The sequence below is a fragment of the Eleutherodactylus coqui genome, chromosome 10 (genome assembly GCF_035609145.1).
Source record: "Eleutherodactylus coqui strain aEleCoq1 chromosome 10, aEleCoq1.hap1, whole genome shotgun sequence".
Taxonomy (NCBI): Eukaryota; Metazoa; Chordata; class Amphibia; order Anura; family Eleutherodactylidae; genus Eleutherodactylus; species Eleutherodactylus coqui.
This window is the reverse complement of record NC_089846.1, coordinates 59008438-59028220: the sequence shown is the minus strand read 5'-3', so window position 1 is coordinate 59028220 and position 19783 is coordinate 59008438. Positions and strand designations below refer to the sequence as shown.

General features: G+C 45.1%; 1 protein-coding gene across 1 annotated transcript in view; it reads left to right on the top strand.

Annotated features, from left to right (window-relative positions):
• The first annotated feature begins 692 nt into the window (after nt 1-692).
• LOC136579759 (uncharacterized) overlaps nt 693-19783 on the top strand; it is a 77736-nt gene continuing 58645 nt past the window's right edge. The window contains exons 1-6 of the mRNA XM_066579822.1: nt 693-854; nt 9000-9130; nt 9356-9438; nt 12286-12384; nt 16487-16591; nt 17020-17072. Coding sequence (XP_066435919.1) covers nt 741-854; nt 9000-9130; nt 9356-9438; nt 12286-12384; nt 16487-16591; nt 17020-17072 — 585 coding nt within the window. The 5' untranslated portion in view covers nt 693-740. The remainder of the gene's footprint in view (nt 855-8999; nt 9131-9355; nt 9439-12285; nt 12385-16486; nt 16592-17019; nt 17073-19783) is intronic.

The window sequence follows — 19783 nt, the reverse complement described above, 5'->3', positions numbered from 1 at the left end:
ACCCTTTTATTGAACCATGGGCTCATTTCTTATCCTCTTGCTTGCAAAAAATGCACATTCTTTGAAGTGGGGAGTAATGCATAGATTTCAACTAGGATTAGTCCCCCTCTTTCTATGGGCACCATAGTTGCCATAAATTCAGTCTCTATGCTATTTACATCCTTGGATATTGAAAGTATGGTACTATAAATGCCATGCTTTAGCTATCATGGAGTGTTGGAGAGAGTGACCATCTCAGGAACATATGCGGCATTATTCTTCACATGACTTTCTCTCTCCAACATGCTCCATTTGTTAGCAAACAAGGCGGAGCTAAAAAGTTTCAACGGTCCCTCCACCTTTCTCTCCTACTGGGGATAGAAAGTTGCAGGTGGTCATTTTCTTTGTTTGGGGTGCAGTGGCAAGAACCAACATTGAGTAGGTGTACTTCTTTTTGATCTTTGTTATGAGTCCTCTTCTCTGCATATGACACGTCCAAAGGAAAACTTTTTGTATAGTATAAGGGGGGGAATGTCATGTAACACGAGGGTTAAATATTCTCTTTTCCTGATTGCAAGATCTGTGTCAATATTTAAGGTAGTTTGTAGGAATTGCACTTTGCTTTCTTTCCTCTTTGGAACGTCCGATCATTGACCCCAAGTAAGAAGTGCTGCTGTTTTTGTTCTGTTGTGTAACTATAGGGCTATATGATAGCCAGCTCCAGGAAGCCAGGTCTCTGTTTTCACTCGTTTTGCAAAACCATGAGGGTCTCCACAATGTTCCCACTGATTCTTCTTGGTCTCTTCCATGTAACTTGGGCGAGCGCCTTAGATTCATGTACAGAAGGAAAGGGACTACCCATTGATTTAAACCAGGTAAGCAGTGGGGAAAGAAGACCTTGTTGTTGATGTTCTTAAATTCTTTTGTATTTCTATAAGCTGCTTTATTTTTGTTGCGTATTAATAATTAGATATTTTTTTATGTTTTCTTTAAATATTTTATCCATGTCACATACCTTGGCCATAAATTAGTACACTATAAGAAGTTATTAAAACCTTCCCTTGACCATTACTTGAAAGTTACCCCAGCCCATGCTGCCTATCCTGCTTCCCCATTGTTGCGTCACCACATGAATAAATTTTGATATGTTTGTGTAATAAGTTAGAAGTCAACTGAAGTTCTTTACTGTAAAACCCTTATTGTGTTATATCGCACTTATCCAGTTTGGCTTGTTGTATTTTTCTCTCTCGCCATAGTAAAAACCCCTATCTTTAGACATAAAAATTGTTTTTTTTCACGGATTGGCAGCTTGTCACAGCTCTGCCCTTTTCACTGGCATTACTAAATAGTTATATGGTATGGCTTAAGGTTCTGACCTATGACAATACTAAGAGATTGACTCAACTTGTCTGTTACTGTACTGTTTATAAGAATCTCAAAGAAGTTGTGCCAACATGCACAACCCTTTGTGATGGTCACCGGTGGTGGTTGGTAGTAGTCATTCTTACCTTCCCCTTTTTGGGGCTGTCAACATCCTTCTGGTCCTTGTCTTCTGTGCGGTAGATGCCTCAATATTCCTCTGGGTTTTGCTTCTGCCTACAGTGTGCATGTGTGTGCTCATGCTCAGCCCAACTCTTAAAGGGCCAGTGTACACCCAACTTTCCTGTCTCCAGCCAAAATGAGTCATTTCTGGGTTATTTAAGGCACTTGCTTAAACTGGAAGGTGCCTGAGCAAAAGGTTCCTAGTGGTTCCGTGAGGGTGTATCTGTATCCTGCTTGAGTCTTGGTTTTGATCCTCTGACTGATTACCAAACTTTACCAAACCTTTCCTATCTAGAACTTGGCTCCTTATATTGACTACACTTGGCTTGAATGCAACCTGCCATGACCTTCTGCCTCATTACAATATTGCATGATCTTGCCATGCCATGACCAATGCAACCTGCCATGACCTTCTGCCCGATTACAATATTGCATGAGCTTGACCTGTTATACTAACCACATCATTGCCTGATACCATGGTACCCCGCTCTAGTGCCTTTTGACCTGTCCAGGTCAGCTGCCACTGTACTGAAACTACTGGAAAAACGACCTAGAGGTTGTCTACAATGAAGACCAAAAATTAGTTAAGGGTGAAGACCAAGGGAGCTCTTACAACAGCCCACAAAAGTATCCTAAAGCCATATCAGTTCATGGCACATTGGGTCAGCACTTGCTGTGTTACACCATTGAAAAATGCCCCCAATCCTCCTCCTGGCATTCTTGGCAAACTAGTGATTTTACCAGGAGAGGTTGGGGCTACCAAGACATTTCCGCTGCAGGAAAAATATAGTATTACAAGATGATCATTCACATGGCCGTCCTGTAATTCCAAGGACAGCACATGGTCCACTGTGACGGAGTAACTTTTACAGAGTGGTTCTTTGTTCTGACCATAGAAATGAGATCTCAAGCAGGGGACCCCATTCTGTGACATCCATACAATCTAATAGGGCATATAAATAGGGAATTCCATCTAGGCACAATCCCTTTAAATAGAGCTAGATATACAGAAACTTTCTAAGCAGAAACTGTGTTGTGCCTAATGCAAATCCTGAAGATCCTAAGCATGCATGACACAAGGATTATTTTTTGAGTTCTCCATCTCCAAGCCATGCTTCGTCTCCTCAGGCTATCCACCACGCTTAAAGGAGTTCTCCAGAAATATTCTAATGATGCCTAGCCTTAGAATAGGTTATCAGTGTCATATCGACTGGAGTCTGATGCCCATTATCTCAGCTGATAGTTGCTTTTCTGTGTTGCTGTGCGCTGCAACTAGCACAGCTGTATAGAGATGAGCGAGCACCAAAATGCTCGGGTGGTCGTTACTCAGGACGAAATTATCGCGATGCTCGAGGGTTCGTTTCAAGTAACGAACCCCATTGAAGTCAATGGGCGACTCGAGCATTTTTGTATATCGCCGATGCTCGCTAAGGTTTCCATTTGTGAAAATCTGGGCAATTCAGGAAAGTGATGGGAACGACACAGCAACGGATAGGGCAGGCGAGGGGCTACATGTTGGGCTGCATCTCAAGTTCCCAGGTCCCACTATTAAGCCACAATAGCGGCAAGAGTGGGCCCCCCCCTCCCAACAATTTTTACTTCTGAAAAGCCCTCATTAGCAATGCATACCTTAGCTAAGCACCACACTACCTCCAACAAAGCACAATCACTGCCTGCATGACACTCCGCTGCCACTTCTCCTGGGTTACATGCTGCCCAACCCCCTCCCCCCCCCGCACGACCCAGTGTCCACAGCGCACACCAAACTGTCCCTGCGCAGCCTTCAGCTGCCCTCATGCCACGCCACACTCATGTCTATTTATAAGTGCGTCTGCCATGAGGAGGAACCGCAGGCACACACTGCAGAGGGTTGGCACGGCTAGGCAGCGACCCTCTTTAAAAGGGGCGGGGCGATAGCCCACAATGCTGTACAGAAGCAATGAGAAATCCAATCCTGTGCCACCTCCATCTGGAGCTGCACACGTGGGCATAGCAATGGGGAACCTATGTGCCACACACTATTCATTCTGTCAAGGTGTCTGCATGCCCCAGTCAGACCGCGGTTTTTTATAAATAGTCACAGGCAGGTACAACTCCGCAATGGGAATTCCGTGTGCACCCACAGCATGGGTGGCTCCCTGGAACCCACCGGCGGTACATAAATATATCCGATTGCATTGCCCATCACAGCTGAGGTAATGTCGTGCTTAATGCAGGTGGGCTTCGGCCCACACTGCATGCCCCAGTCAGACTGGGGTTCTTTAGAAGTGGACACATGCAGTTACAACTCCGTGTGGACCCACGGCATGGGTGGCTCCCTGGAACCCACCGGCGGTACATAAATATATCCCATTGCAGTGCCCAACACAGCTGATGAAACGTCAGCTGTAATGCAGGTGGGCTAAAAATTAATTGGATTACACTGTAGGCGAGGGCCCCCAAAAATTGGTGTACCAACAGTACTAATGTACCTCAGAAAAATTGCCCATGCCCAACCAAGAGGGCAGGTGAAACCCATTAATCGCTTTGGTTAATGTGGCTTAATTGGTAACTAGGCCTGGAGGCAGCCCAGTTAAAATAAAAATTGGTTGAGGTGAAAGTTTCAACGCTTTAATGAGCATTGAAACGTATAAAAATTGTTTACAAAAATTATATGACTGAGCCTTGTGGGCCTAAGAAAAATTGCCCGTTCGGCGTGATTATGTGAGGTTTCAGGAGGAGGAGGAATATTATACACAGATTGATGAAGCAAAAAGGTACCCGTTTTTGATGGTGATAGAGAATGATGCTTCCATCCGCGGGTGCAGCCTACATATTGCTTAGGTATCGCTGCTGTCCGCTGGTGAAGAAGAGAAGTCTGGGGAAATCCAGGCTTTGTTCATCTTGATGAGTGTAAGCCTGTCGGCACTGTCGGTTGACAGGTGGGTACGCTTATCCGTGATGATTCCCCCAGCCGCACTAAACACCCTCTCTGACAAGACGCTAGCCGCAGGACAAGCAAGCACCTCCAGGGCATACAGCGCGAGTTCAGGCCACGTGTCCAGCTTCGACACCCAGTAGTTGTAGGGGGCAGAGGCATCACCAAGGACGGTCGTGCGATCGGCTACGTACTCCCTCACCATCCTTTTACAGTGCTCCCGCCAACTCAGCCTTGACTGGGGACCGGTGACACAGTCTTGCTGGGGAGCCAGAAAGCTGGCAAAGGCCTTGGATAATGGTCCCCTGCCTGCACTGTACATGCTGCCTGATCTCTGCGCCTCCCCTGCTACCTGGCCCTCGGAACTGCGCCTTCGGCCACTAGCACTGTCGGATGGGAAGTTTACCATCAGTTTGTCTACCAGCGCCCTGTGGTATAGCATCATTCTGGAACGCCTTTCCTCTTCGGGAATGAGAGTGGAAAGGTTCTCCTTATACCGTGGGTCGAGCAGTGTGTACACCCAGTAATCCGTAGTGGCCAGAATGCATGTAACGCGAGGGTCACGAGAAAGGCATCCTAACATGAAGTCAGCCATGTGTGCCAGGGTACCTGTACGCAACACATGGCTGTCCTCACTAGGAAGATCACTTTCAGGATCCTCCTCCTCCTCCTCCTCCTCCTCCTCTGGCCAAACACGCTGAAAGGATGACAGGCAAGCAGCATGTGTACCCTCAGCAGTGGGCCAAGCTGTCTCTTCCCCCTCCTCCTCATGCTCCTCCCCCTCCTCCTCCTCCTCAACGCGCTGAGATATAGACATGAGGGTGCTCTGACTATCCAGCGACATACTGTCTTGCCCCGCCTCCGTTTCCGAGTGCAAAGCGTCAGCCTTTATGCTTTGCAGGGAACTTCTCAAGAGTCATAGCAGAGGAATGGTGATGCTAATGATTGCAGCATCCCCGCTCAGCATCTGGGTAGACTCCTAAAAGTTTCCAAGGACCTGGCAGATGTCTGCCAACCAGGCCCACTCTTCTGTAAAGAATTGAGGAGGCTGACTCCCACTACACCGCCCATGTTGGAGTTGGTATTCCACAATAGCTCTACGCTGCTCATAGAGCCTGGCCAACATGTGGAGCGTAGAGTTCCACCGTGTGGGCACGTCGCACAGCAATCGATGCACTGGCAGATTAAACCGATGTTGCAGGGTCCGCAGGGTGCCAGCGTCCATCTTGGAGTTGCGGAAATGTGCGCAGAGTCGGCGCACCTTTCCGAGCAGGTATGACAAGTGTGGGTAGCTTTTCAGAAAGCGCTGAACCACCAAATTAAAGACATGGGCCAGGCATGGCACGTGCGTGAGGCTGCCGAGCTGCAGAGCCTCCACCAGATTACGGCCGTTGTCACACACGACCATGCCCGGTTGGAGGCTCAGCGGCGCAAGCCAGCGGTCGGTCTGCTCTGTCAGACCCTGCAGCAGTTCGTGGGCCATGTGCCTCTTCTCTCCTAAGCTGAGTAGTTTCAGCACGGCCTGCTGACGCTTGCCCACCGCTGTGCTGCCGTGCCGCGCGACACCGACTGCTGGCGACGTGCTGCTGCTGACACATCTTGATTGCGAGACAGAGGTTGCGTAGGAGGAGGAGGAGGAGGAGGGTGGTTTAGTGGAGGAAGCATACACCGCCGCAGATACCACCACCGAGCTGGGGCCCGCAATTCGGGGGGTGGGTAGGACGTGAGCGGTCCCAGGCTCTGACTCTGTCCCAGCCTCCACTAAATTCACCCAATGTGCCGTCAGGGAGATATAGTGGCCCTGTCCGCCTGTGCTTGTCCACGTGTCTGTTGTTAAGTGGACCTTGGCAGTAACCGCGTTGGTGAGGGCGCGTACAATGTTGCGGGAGACGTGTTCGTGCAGGGCTGGGACGGCACATCGGGAAAAGTAGTGGCAACTGGGAACCGAGTAGCGTGGGGCCGCCGCCGCCATCATGCTTTTGAAAGCCTCCGTTTCCACAAGCCTATACGGCAGCATCTCCAGGCTGATCAATTTGGCAATGTGCACGTTTAACGCTTGAGCGTGCGGGTGCGTGGCGGCGTACTTGCGCTTGCGATCAAACAGTGGCGCTAGCGACGTCTGGACGCTGCGCTGAGAGACATTGCTGGATGGGGCCGAGGACAGCGGAGGAGAGGGTGTGGGTGCAGGCCAGGAGACGGTAGTGCCTGTGTCCTCAGAGGGGGGTTGGATCTCAGTGGCAGGTTGGGGCACAGGGGGAGAGGCAGTGGTGCAAACCGGAGGCGGTGAACGGCCTTCGTCCCACCTTGTGGGGTGCTTGGCCATCATATGCCTGCGCATGCTGCTGGTGGTGGCTCCCCAGCTGATCTTGGAGCGACAAAGGTTGCACACCACACTGTTCGTCGGTCGTCAGGCGTCTCTGTGAAAAACTGCCACACCGTAGAGCACCTTGACCTCTGCAGGGTGGCATGGCGCGAGGGGGCGCTTTGGGAAACAGTTGGTGGATTATTTGGTCTGGCCCTGCCTCTATCCCTGGCCACCACAGTGGCTCGGCCTGTGCCCACACCCTGACTTGGGCCTCCGCGTCCTCGCCCGCGTCCACGTCCTATAGGCCTACCCCTACCCCTCAGCATGGTGTATTACCAGTAGTGCAGAAACAGAACGCTGTAATTAAATGTGCCGCTTATTGGCCTGTGGTTGGAGGCTGACTTCGCTTACGGAACGCCAGGAAATAATTTTGTGCAAGCCTGCTGTAATACTCAGCTGGCTGCGTATGAATTAGGAGGACAACTACACCCAGCACAGACCCAGTACACTGAGGACAGTCACAGGCAGCCCAAATAGATTTTTTTCCCCAAATGTTTTTGGAAAGGCCTACTGCCTATATACACTGTATATGTCTTCTCTCTCTGCGTCACCACTACTGGCCCTGGAGTATGTAAAATAACTGCAGACTGTTGCACTGTGGACTGGAATACAGCAGTGATTTAACAGCCAACACAGAGCCAGGAAATAATTTTGCGCAAGCCTGCTGTAACACTTAGCTGGCTGCGTATGAATTAGGAGGACAACTACACCCAGCACAGAACCAGTACACTGAGGACAGTCACAGGCAGCCTAAATAGATTTTTTTCCCCATATGTTTTTGCTAAGGCCCACTGTCTATATTCAATAAATATATGTCCCTGCCTCAATATATGTCTTCTGTCCCTGCCTAACCACCACTTCTGGCCCTGGAGTATGAATAATTACTGCAGGGCGCAATGCTCTGCACGGCCGATATACAAAAAAAAAATGTGCAGCACTGCAAAAAGCAGCCTCCACAGTACTGCACACGGTTAGATGTGGCCCTAAGAAGGACCGTTGGGGTTCTTGAAGCCTAAAATACTCCTAACACTCTCCCTATAGCAGCTCCGGCACCAACAGCACTTTCCCTCCTCTATGTCAGAACAAATCTGTGGCGAACCGCGGGAGGGGCCGATTTTTATACTCGGGTGACACCTGATCTCGCCAGCCACTCACTGCAGGGGGGTGGTATAGGGCTTGAACGTCGCAGGGGGAAGTTGTTATGCCTACCCTGTCTTTCTATTGGCCAGAAAAGCGCGCTAACGTCTCAGAGATGAAAGTGAAAGTAACTCGAACATCGCGTGGTACTCGTCACGAGTAACGAGCATCTCGAACACGCTAATACTCGAACGAGTATCAAGCTCGGACGAGTACGTTCACTCATCTCTACAGCTGTATACATTGTGCAGCAGCCATTAATAGTACTATAAGCTCAGGCCCATTCCTGCAATACCATTCTGGACCACTGCATAATGTATGGAGCTATGCTACGTTCTGGTGCTCAGTGGCACAGATAACCAGCTTAGTGGCAGGGGTGCCAGTTGCCGGATCTGCAGCAATGTGATATCGATGACCTATTCTGAGGAAAGGTCATTAATATTATAGTCCTGGAAAACCCCTTTACAACAGTATATCAGTTTTACATTAAGCAATCCATAAAGGGATCATAGCGCTAAAGCAGTACTGTAACCCATTAATACTCAGGAACCATAATGACCCAGAGGTTTTACTGATATGCCATCACTTTTTGTGATAGGACAAACTCTTTAAAAGAAGTCAGTCAGTTGATTTTAGCAGCAAGCTAATTGTATGATAACATGTGCAATTGGTGAATTAACATAATTGTATCTTTAGTGCTTTTTTTTTTTAATCAAATGCTCCAAAGCCGAAATATAACAGTTGCCATGCTTTACACAAGTTATACAAATTAAGGTAAAACTGTCCAATGGGCACACTGAGCTTCACCTTACTGGAGTATTCGGCTTATACACTGTGACTCTTTTGCAACTGAGCAGGTCATAAATGGCGTCATGCGCATGCACCATTCTCTTCACAGCACCGGTGCAGACTGCTTGAAATGCATGGTGTCTGCAGGCAACGTAAATCAAGACTTGGAACAGCATGTTTACATGACAGACTTCCTTAAAACAGTAGTCTTGTTATGTTGTAGTAGTATTGTGCAGGATGTTTAGTGTTATCTACGTCTTTCCTCTACAGATAAATGGCCTGTGGAACCTCAAAGTGATAGCATCCCGCTACAAAGTGGAATCTCTGAATAAAATGCATTACTCCTATGCCAAAATATCTCTTACAGAGAAGGAAGGAACAATAAAAGAATTCTTCAATCCGTAAGTTTGTGACAACAGGATTCTCTTCGAGAATTGGAAAGTCTTTAATTGGGTGGACTCTTTGAGTGGAGACACGTCCTTCATGGTATCCATTGGTTTGGGGCCCACAGCAGATGTTATATAATTATGTTATTCGGATTTATAATCTTTGAAACATTGATGTAGAGACTATTATATGTGGATCTTGAGCTCTTGGACAAATTATCTTTGCTTTAACAATTACAGCCTGGAGAGTAACAACCCAGAACCTGTTCATCTTCAGAGGGTGGAGAAGAAGACTCTGGCTTACAAAAAAGTCATAGGGGAAGGTAAGATAGCTGCATGCTCATACACTACTTCAGAGAAAATGCCACACCATGGAGAAATTTTTGAAATGATATGAAACTCAACAGATAGAGAATTAAGTTCTGAATAGAGATGTTAATTAAGCAGTTACTCGAGCGTGCTCGGGGGAGTGGGGTGGGGGGTGAACAGCGGGCGGCTGGAGGTAGCGGGGGGAGAGTGAGAGAGATCTCTTTCCCTCCCCTCCCCCCCCCCCCGCTACCCCCTGCCGCTCCCCCGAGCACGCTAGGACCAGCAAACAGTTACTCGAGAAGAGCAATGCTCATTCGAGTAACTGCTTTATCCGAGCGTGCTTGCTCATCTGTAGTTCCGAACACTTGATTACAATTTCAAACAATTCCACTTCACCTGCAGCCCAATAAACAAGATGATAAGGGAGTAAGGGGGGGGGGGGCATAATGTTGAGCAATACAGCACTAACGCAACACGGCATCAATTCAATGAGTGCTGGAATACTGTTCTGGGGTGGTGCTGACCATGTGATTTTCGTGCGGTGCAATGAAACTTTGACAGTAGGAAATCCTACTGTCAAAGCTATAATCTAAGGAACACATGCCCACGTGCGGATTTTATTTAAAACCCTCGCATGTAGGGCTACAAAGTCACGGTATCACCGCGAGAAACCGCAGCAATATTGCATGGACCAGCGATGCGATATTGCTGCGATTTTCTAGCGGCAATGCCACGTCGCCCATGTGAGCAGGGCATAATGGTGTGCCATCAATGTACCTCTGATGCATGCTAGAAGTGATTTGCTACTGATGCTGATGGCACCTCAAACCATGACTCCATGTTGATGAGCAGTGTGGTACTCCAAAATGGTAGAAGCATCGCTCTGATTGTTATATCACATCTTGACCTTCGATTGACGTCATCATTGCTGAGACAGAATTTCCATTCTTCGCTGAACACACTGTCCTATTCACCAAGCCAGGTAGCTCTGGAGGAACACCACTACAAGTATTTTTGACTATGGCGCAATGTTAGGAGTAGTCTTTGCAAAGGATGGGTCACATTATGATAATTTGTGCTCCTGGGTCTTGTAGTTGTAAGCTCTTCTAGGAACACATCTGGGCAGGTGGAGGTTGATTTGGCTGGTTGATTGTGTGGATTGCTCTAGCCTGCTGATCATTATGGGTCTGTGCACATAAATACCAGCCCCCTTTTGCTAGAGGGTGCTGCTCATTATTTCTTTACATCTCCTATCTGAACCTGGATGTTAGGCCTCCTTCACAAAGTCGCACGATTTTGTTGCGTTGATGCAATGCTACAAATTGCATGTATGTGAAGCCCATGGTTTCCAATGGGTTAATTCACACATGTGATGTTTTGTAGCATGCAACAACCTGTCACCAAAATATTGTGGGTCCCGTGATATGCCTGCGACTCGTGAGGATTTGTAGCCCATGTTTCCTTATGGAGCCTTCCTCTCTGTTGCATCGCGTGAAAATGCGATTTTCGTGCGGTGCGATGCAACTTTGACCGTAGGAAATCCTACTATCAAAGTCATAACCTAAGCCCTAGCTACAGGAAAAAAAAAAACAAAAACAGTATACATCACCATGGAAGCGCTATTTTTGGCAGTTAGGGCTTAGTTTCAAGGTAGGGCTTATATTTTAAGCCTACTCCCTCTGAAAATCCTTGCATGTGGTGCTACAAAGTTGCATGACTTGAATTGATTCCCGTCTCTTTCTTTCTTCAATATTATATACGGCCCTAGACAATTGCCCAGTGTACCCTGCTTTGGGCATAATATGGCTAGGCTTTCCTTCACCAGAGTAAGGCCGGCTGTACACGACCGGATTGGCATTGCGTAATCCAGGGCAGGCTTCCGCCCCCCCCCCCCCCCCGGATTCCGCAGCAAATACCTTCCATAGCATGCTAAGGTAAAGTGATTCTTCGTGCACACTCGCAAAAACCAATTGTGGTTTTCGCGAGAGAAAGAAAAATCGCAGCATGCTCTATTGTTGTGAAGAAGCTGTCCAACCCACAGCCCATCTGCAATTGACATTGCGGATAGATCATGGGTACCCGAGTCATTGTCTAGCGACGGCTTGTTGAAAGAAAATATCTGTACTGTGCATGTCTGATTGTACAGTACAGTACCTGCGGACGCTGGCCTAGCACAGGGTCGGATCCCACCGCGATCTCCCGCATGCGAAATCCGATCCGTTCGTGTGCAGACGGCCAAAAGATTCAGTTGCCCTGGCCAAAACAACAGTGCCTTGTTGCTACCTCTCCATCTCCTCTGCTCAGCACCCAACACTTTTGGCATATGCCCAACCGGCCCCCTCACTAGCATAGTAGATCTAAGGAATGTTGAACTGTCCTAAGAGATAGTAGCTGTTGAGGAAAAACTGTAGGACAACTAACAGGGCCACCATTATAGCTCCCACATATTTGTCACCTATCTTTTTAACAGTTTTGGCCTAACTAGGTGATAACTACTATATAAGCCTTATGGCCATCATACAGCATGTCACCCAGATTTCTAAGGACATGTAAAAATGGTCTATTACCTGGATATTGGCTCATTTCTCTAACTTGTTCCTAAGTTCAATAGTGGGAATGCATTCAGGGTCATAGCTATAGGGGTGCAGAGGTAGCAGTTGTACCCAGACCCTGGTGTCACAGGAATCCAAGGGTCCTTCAGCCATATAAGAAGGCACTGGTATTATAACTGGCACATGGTAGGTGGGGGCCCTGGTACGGATTTTGCATTGGCCCTTGGTACTGGAATATCTATGAATACATTAAAACATAACGTCAACCTGAATGAAGATGCCTAACGTGTTTATTTCTCTTCCATCCAGAACAAGATGACAAGCTGTTGACATTTTTACAAGTGCACCCTGACATGTTAATCATAAACAGTCAATTAAATGAATTAATTGAAACCTCAGTCTTATACGGTGAGTCGTGTGTACGGAAATGTTCACATTATTTGCTATAAAAATATAAATGAAAAAAAAACAGGAGCAGCGAACCAAGTAAGATATTGAGATTTGCCAAGCGTACATCTATGCGGTATCTTCACATGCAATATGAATATAGTAAAAAAGGACGGCTCTCAAAGCAAACCCCAAAAGTCCACAGCTGAATAGCAGATCAATAGAAAATAGTAGTTTTTAATATTTTAATAAAATCTATAGCACTGGAGTTGTAACCGCCGCATAAAGGCTTAAACAGACGAACGTGTTTGCAGCGGTTTTTACACACGTGAAACTCACGGCTGTAAAATGCGACAAAGAGCAGCCATTGATTTTAATGGGCTCGTTCTCCCAAGCGTGTTTCTCGTGCAAGAAAAAATAGGATGTGTCCTATATTTCTGCTATTTACGAAGAAAACTGCCATAGAAGTCAGTGGCAGGTTAAAAAAAATGTAAAAAAACTTTCAGTCACATGAAAAAAAATGCAGCAAAATTGCCCACTGAAATCAGTGGGCTTGAGTATATATGCAGGATACCTGCGTATTCACGGCATATAATTGCGCTTAAAACCAAGGGAGTTTTACACGTTTGTTTGCACGTGAAAATATGCAGTGCTTTCGTATGCAAAAATAGAGCTGTTACAAGTGGATAACGCAATGAATACTGCAAGTTTTGACCCGTAAATGCGTACTAGTGGTGTGTATGGGCTTCAGAGAATTATTGTGCTACTAAGTAATAAACCCGTGCATTGCACGGCGCTATAAGTGCAGGGGGTTGGTTAAGCTGAGTAAGAAATTAAAGTTGAGTTCTAGAAACCAAACACAGCGCAGCTTTTATTTTACCTCAGCAGTATAAGAAATAGCAACCAATCACAGCACAGCTTTCATGTTACCTCAGCAGTATAATATATAGCAACCAATCACAACACAGCTTTCATGTTGCCTCAGCAGTATAAGAAATAACAACCAATCACAGCACAGCTTTCATTTTACCTCAGCAGTATAAGAAATAGCAACCAATCACAGCACAGCTTTCATCTTACCTCAGCAGTATAAGAAATAGCAACCAATCACAACACAGCTTTCATTTTACCTCAGCAGTATAAGAAATGAAAGCTGAGCTGTGATTGGTTGCTATTGGCAACAGAAATTACAGGTGAAGTCGGTGAGTTTTCGATTTTTAATTACGCCAGTATTCGTCGCCTGGTGCTAAAGAACGCTCAGGCACAACTTCACTCAAATCGGACCAGAGCTGTGGATTTGTTTATGACAAATAAACAGACAGATTTAGCGTTTTATATATAAGATTGCCCACAGGATCTCCTCACAACGCACAGATGAGTTTTCACCACTTTCTGCTTTCAGGTTCCCAAGTGGATCATTAAAATGGTTATCGGGTGATTTCAATTTCTTAGGGTGCCTTCACACCTGCGATCGCGATATCGCTGCGTTTTTTGTACGCAAATGTCAATAGGACTTTCTAATGTTAAAAACGCATCTCACAAAAATCGCAAGTTTGTTGTTTGTGATTTTTGTGCGATGCGTTTTAAACATTAGAAAGCCCTTTTAACATTCGTGTTTTAAAATAATGCAGCCATATCACGCATATCGCAAGTGTGAAGGCACCCTTACCGAAACATGCAAAGTCGGCAGTTAGGGCGCCTTCACACATAAAATCACGTGATGCGAGAAGGAGTGAAAACGCAGAATTATGAATGCAATGATTTCCAATGGTTTCCTTCCTATTTCCGATATTTTCACTCATGCGATGTTGCGATTAAAAAAATGTCGCAGCATCCCCTATCTTTCTGCATTTTGCGTTTTTTTTTTTTTTTAAATCGCCCATGTTTCCCTATGGAGCCTCCCTTTTATCGCATCGCAACGCACAAATTTGCATGCAATGCGTTTTTAACATTAGAAAGTCCAATTAACTTTGATTTAATCGCGTCCGGCAGCGATGCAATGCGAGATTTTTCTCAAGAAAAAGCATAGTTGACGCTCAAAAATCTCCTGAACATGATTGTGATTTTGCTGCGATTTTCTCGTGGCAAAATCGTGGTCGCCAGTGTGAAGGAGCCCTTATAGAAAGAGGGCTTTACCTGATTATTTTAATGAGCCAGGAGCCCGTCGCTCTCCTATAATGTCACTGACAACTAAGGCCGTGATACCATGTGACCTCTTGTCGGAACGCAAACAGAAGTGGCAGTTTCAGTGTATTTATTCGCTGAGGGCTTATTCATAAGGAACATATGCGTGGATGCGTTCGCCGATACGGAAAGCATTTTCGCATGAACGAAGTTAGGAGATAGCAGGAAGCAGGCTGATATGTCCGTGCTAGAAGATAGATCGCCTTTTTTGGCAGGCGATATTCCAGTTCACTCACTCGCGTTTTACACCTTTCCCATGGAATAGAATGGCAATTAAATATCTAATTACGGTCAGCTGCCTTCTTTTCCCTCGCTTGTACGCAGGGTAACTCCCTCACCCTCCATTTTTTTAAGCTGCCATAGATATCTATGGCAGCTTTCTGCATAACACGGACAAAAATAGAGCAGGACCTGTCTTTTCGCTGACCTATCTTTTGTGCTGTAAAACCACGTTCGTGTGACTGACTCTATGGACGGTATCTTATGTAACAATCCTGAGAACTAGTTATAACTGGAGGAATATTTTAAGAATTATTTTATTTTTATTTGCATTTATGTGAATGCTATCATCATGTAGTATCATATACTCAAATAACAAATAGGCGCTGGGTGTTGTGGTGTACCGCAAGGGCTCTACGGTGGTTACAACTCTAGTGCTAGTATTTTAATAAAATATATTTTTGATTTGTCTTTTATTTAACTGCGTTTATATACTACATCCATACTAATATTATAAATGCAAAAGTAGCTCTGTCTGTTTTTTTTTCTTTTTTACGGTTATACCGCTGAAGCAATTTTAATGAAATTTGGCAGGGAGATAGCTTGCTTCTTGAGGAAGGACATAGGCAACCTTGTTGGAAGTCACTGCGATTACTGGATTTCCCATAAAATGTGGATTTACATTGAAACTGATCCACGGAAAACTTATCAGGAGATTTTATGCTGCACTCCGGGGTCACAGGTCCAATTTCGATACAGGGAAATGACTGGGGGCTCTAATAAAGTGCTCATTCAGTGTAGATATAAATATTTGGTTAAAAAATGCTCAATTGCATACACCTATGTTGATAAAAGTACTGGGACACACATAGAAGGTGATGAAATGTAATTTTTTTCAATATGGTGGTTGAATGCCTTTGTCCACAATGACTGGAGTAACCACCCTAGGCTTTATTTCCACCAAATTCCAATAGATGTGTGGAGGGATTTTCCTCAATTCCTTGAGGAAAGCTGTAAATAGTAATGTGGGGGATGATAGGCACTTTGGCCACGCTCGGTTACAGCATTCTAGTTTGTCCCAAAGATGCTTGATGGAATTGAGATTGTGACTTTGGGCTTGTCAATGAAGTTTGCAGATGTTCATCATGCCATATACTGCGTGCTGCATGGTGGAGACACGGAGCTGTACCAAAGTATTGCCACAGAGTAAGTAATGCCAAATTGTCCAGAACATCTCTGTACCCATATGCTTTGAGAGTGTACTTTGCTTTAACCAATGGGCCTTCCCACAGAAACACCCCCACACCATAACAGAACTTCCTCCAACTGTCACCAAAGCTTTGCTGTCCACGTTCTGTTAGTTTATGAGGTCTCCCCAAACGTGGCTGCACTGCACATGCACCAGATATTTTCCATTTCCAAATAATAGCCAACAGTGGACTTTGAAAAATCCCAAACTGATTGGTTGCTCAGGTGACATACCACCACCATACCCGGTTGGAAGTCTTTTAATTCTAAACCTCGTGGCATTCGGTTAGTCTCTGTACTAGAAGAAGCCTGTGTGATACTCTCCTTTGTACCTAAAGCTCACACATCCGATTTGCATATCCTCTTTGGATGACAGCACAGGATTGATGGGTGTCCCAATACCTTTCTCAATATAGGGTATATAGAAATGTTGAAAATAAACATCTCATTCTCACTACTTCTTTATCTCTAGTAAGATCAACTTTGTATCAAGAATCAGAGCTGAAACACTTCAAAGAATGGATCAAATGCAACGAACTGCCATATGTTAAGGTGTTCAATGTGACTGTTGATTATGGTAAGAAAATTATCATTCGTGTCTCCATTATTTCAGGTCATGGCAAGTGGGCCATCATGGTGGCAAGTCATCTTTAATTTATATAGCCTTATCTAAAGGGCCTTTTTCCTAGTCCGATGATTGGAATGAACATTTGTTTGAATGTTTACTTACACATTCCCTTCTGTGCATGTGCCAGTAATTAACCAACACATGAGGAAATGCTTGTTTCTCGGCTGATCATGCTTTTATGCGGCACCAACACTCATCTGTTCTCAGCAGCACAACTCCCAATGTGAACATGGACGTGCTGCTGACTATAACATAACAGCATAGGGACAAACAATCACCTCAACGATTATTTGGACACATACAGTACAACAGATATAGCAGCTGATATTATCGATTCTTATATTATAACTAATATTCATTCTGTGTATTCTTTTTAGCACACAAATGTTACGGTCTATTTGAAGAAAATACATTTCCAGAGGAAACTGAGGTTTGTGTCCATTTGTATTTTAAACATAGAATAGTGATATCAGCAGTGGGATGGCTAAAAAGAAACTATTCTGGCATTCCATATTTTTTTTCTTATGGCACTCACTGTGCAAGATAAATAAATAAATAATATGATATTTTAATAGATTTTACTTATACAAACTTGACGATACCAATTATGTTTTTTTAATTGTTTTGTTTTTTTATGGGAAAACTGGGGAAAAGGTTTTTTATCTTTTATTTTTTTCTAATATTTAATTAAAAAAATGATTAAGCTTAGTGAGTTTAATAGTAAAATTAGTAATTGACTGTAATTGGAGCTAGCTCTGATCAAGCCTGTTGTGGCTGGTTGTCAGTTGTATGAAGCAACTAACCCCCACAGACCAAGGAACAAGTTCTGTTCCCGAGCCTATTCCTTAGTCTTTTGTGTGTTTCCACTTAGAGGCGTAACTATAGGGGATGCAGAGGATGCGGTTGCAAGAGCCTTAGGGGTCCTATTAGGCCTTTCTTCTCCATATAGGGAGCCCAGTACTAAGAAGAAAGTATGACGGTTGGAGACAATTGATATAGATTTTGCATTGGGGCCTAGAAGCTTCAACTTATGCCTCTGTTTCCACTGTATATATCATGGAATTGTAGAGCTAGAAGGAACCTCAATAGTCATCAGATCCCACCCCCTGCTCAATGCAGGTTTCACTAAATTGTCTCTGACAGATGTGTGTCCAGTCTTTGTTTGAAAACTTCCATTGAAGGAAAACTCACCACCTCCTGTGGTAACCTGTTCCACTCATTGGTCACCCCCATTGTCAGAAAGTTCTCTTTAACCCCTTCCCGCTCCATGACGTACCGGTACGTCATGGAGCCGCGGGGTATGTATGAAGAGCGGCTATTAACCATATAAATGCTGCTGTCAATTCTGACAGCGGCATTTAAATCCCCTGAACGATGTTCAGGGGTCCAGCATGACCCCTCCGTGGTGAGATCGGGGGAGCCATGCAGGTATCATGGCAGCCGGGGGCCTAATGAAAGACCCCAGGGCTGCCTTACCAGACTGCCTATCAAGCCATCCCCGTGTGAAAAAGCAGTATGACATAATGCTATAGCATTACGTCATACTGCAGGAGCGATCAAAGCATCGCATGTTAAAGTCCCCCAGGGGGACTTCAAAGTAATGTTAAAAAAAATCAATAAAGTTTTTTTAATTTTAAAAAAGAAAATTGTAAAAGTTTAAATCACCCCCCTTTTGCCATATCTATTATTAAAAAATCTAAATCATACAATAAAAATATGTATTTGGTATCGCCACGTCCGTAAAAGTCTGAACTATCAAAGTAGTGCATTATTTTTCCCACACGGTGAACGTCGTCCGAAAAATAAAATAAAGAACGCCAGAAATACACTTTTTAAGCTGCCCTGTCTCCCAGATAAAACGCAATAAAAAGCGATTAAAAAGTCGTATGTATTCCAAATTGGTACTATCAGAAATTACAGAACATCCTGCAAAAAATGAGTCATCGCTGAACTATGTCGACGGAAAAATAAAAAAGTTATTACGCCCACAAAATGACCGCAGAAAATAATTGAAAAAAAAAGAGTAGTATAGTTTAAAAAAGAAAACTATACCAGTTTAGTATCATATTAATCGTACCAACCCATAGAATAAAGTTATCATGTCGCTTTTGCTGCCGTTTGTGCGCCGTAGAAACAAAACGCACTAAAAAAGGGCGAAATGTCGCTTTTTTTTCATTTTACTCCACTTAGAACTTTTTAAAAGTTTTTCAGTACATTATATGGTACTTTAAATAGCACCATTGAAAAAAATACAACTTGCCCCGCAAAAAACAAGCCCTCATACAGCGACGTAGATGGATAAATAAAGGAGTTATGATTTTTTTGAAGGGGGAAGGAAAAAACTAAAATGGAAAAAGAAAAAGGGGCCGCATCATTAAGGGGTTAATATCTAATTTGTGTCTCCTCACTTTGAATCCCATTGCTTCTAGTCTTTCCTTGTGCAAATGAGAATAGGGCTGATCCCTCTGTACTGTGACAGCCCTTTGTATTTTTGTAGACAGCTATTAAGTCTCCTCTCATCCTTCTTATTCGCAAGCTACACATTCCCAGATCTTTTAACTATTCTCTTATGCAGCATAGTGTCTAACGCAGCTGCATGGGACTGGGGGCAAGGTATAATATGTTAATAGCGAGATTAGCTGGGGGGGTGGAGTTAAAACAGGAATAGAAGAGGAGAAGACAGGAAGAAGATCAGAAGGAGCTACACGAGTGAGGAAGAAGATGGAGCCGGACAAGACGATGTGAAGAGCACATTAGAAAGAGCTGAGAGACAAGAGCGAAAGAGAAGAAAAGATAGAAAACCAGGCGACAGACTAGCGGAAGAAGAAAGGAACGAAGAGTGAAGATCGCAAGACGGTGACAAGCGGGGGAAGAGCCAGCAAGGAGAGGATAGGCAAGATGGAAGACCTGAGGGCACAAATCCAGGTGGCAGTGTTGCAGGACGGCACCGGGTGGCTCCAGGATCTTCTATCAAGCTGCAGGTCGGCCGGGGGTGCGGCGGGCCAGCTGAATCCGAGGCGCTGCAGAGTAGAACCGGCGAAGATGGGACCGAAGAGCAGGAACGCTCGCGGGGCAGACCGCAGCGCAGGAAGCAACCGCTGGCAAGACTCAGTCCTAGCCCGGCCACCAAGCTTCGCGGTC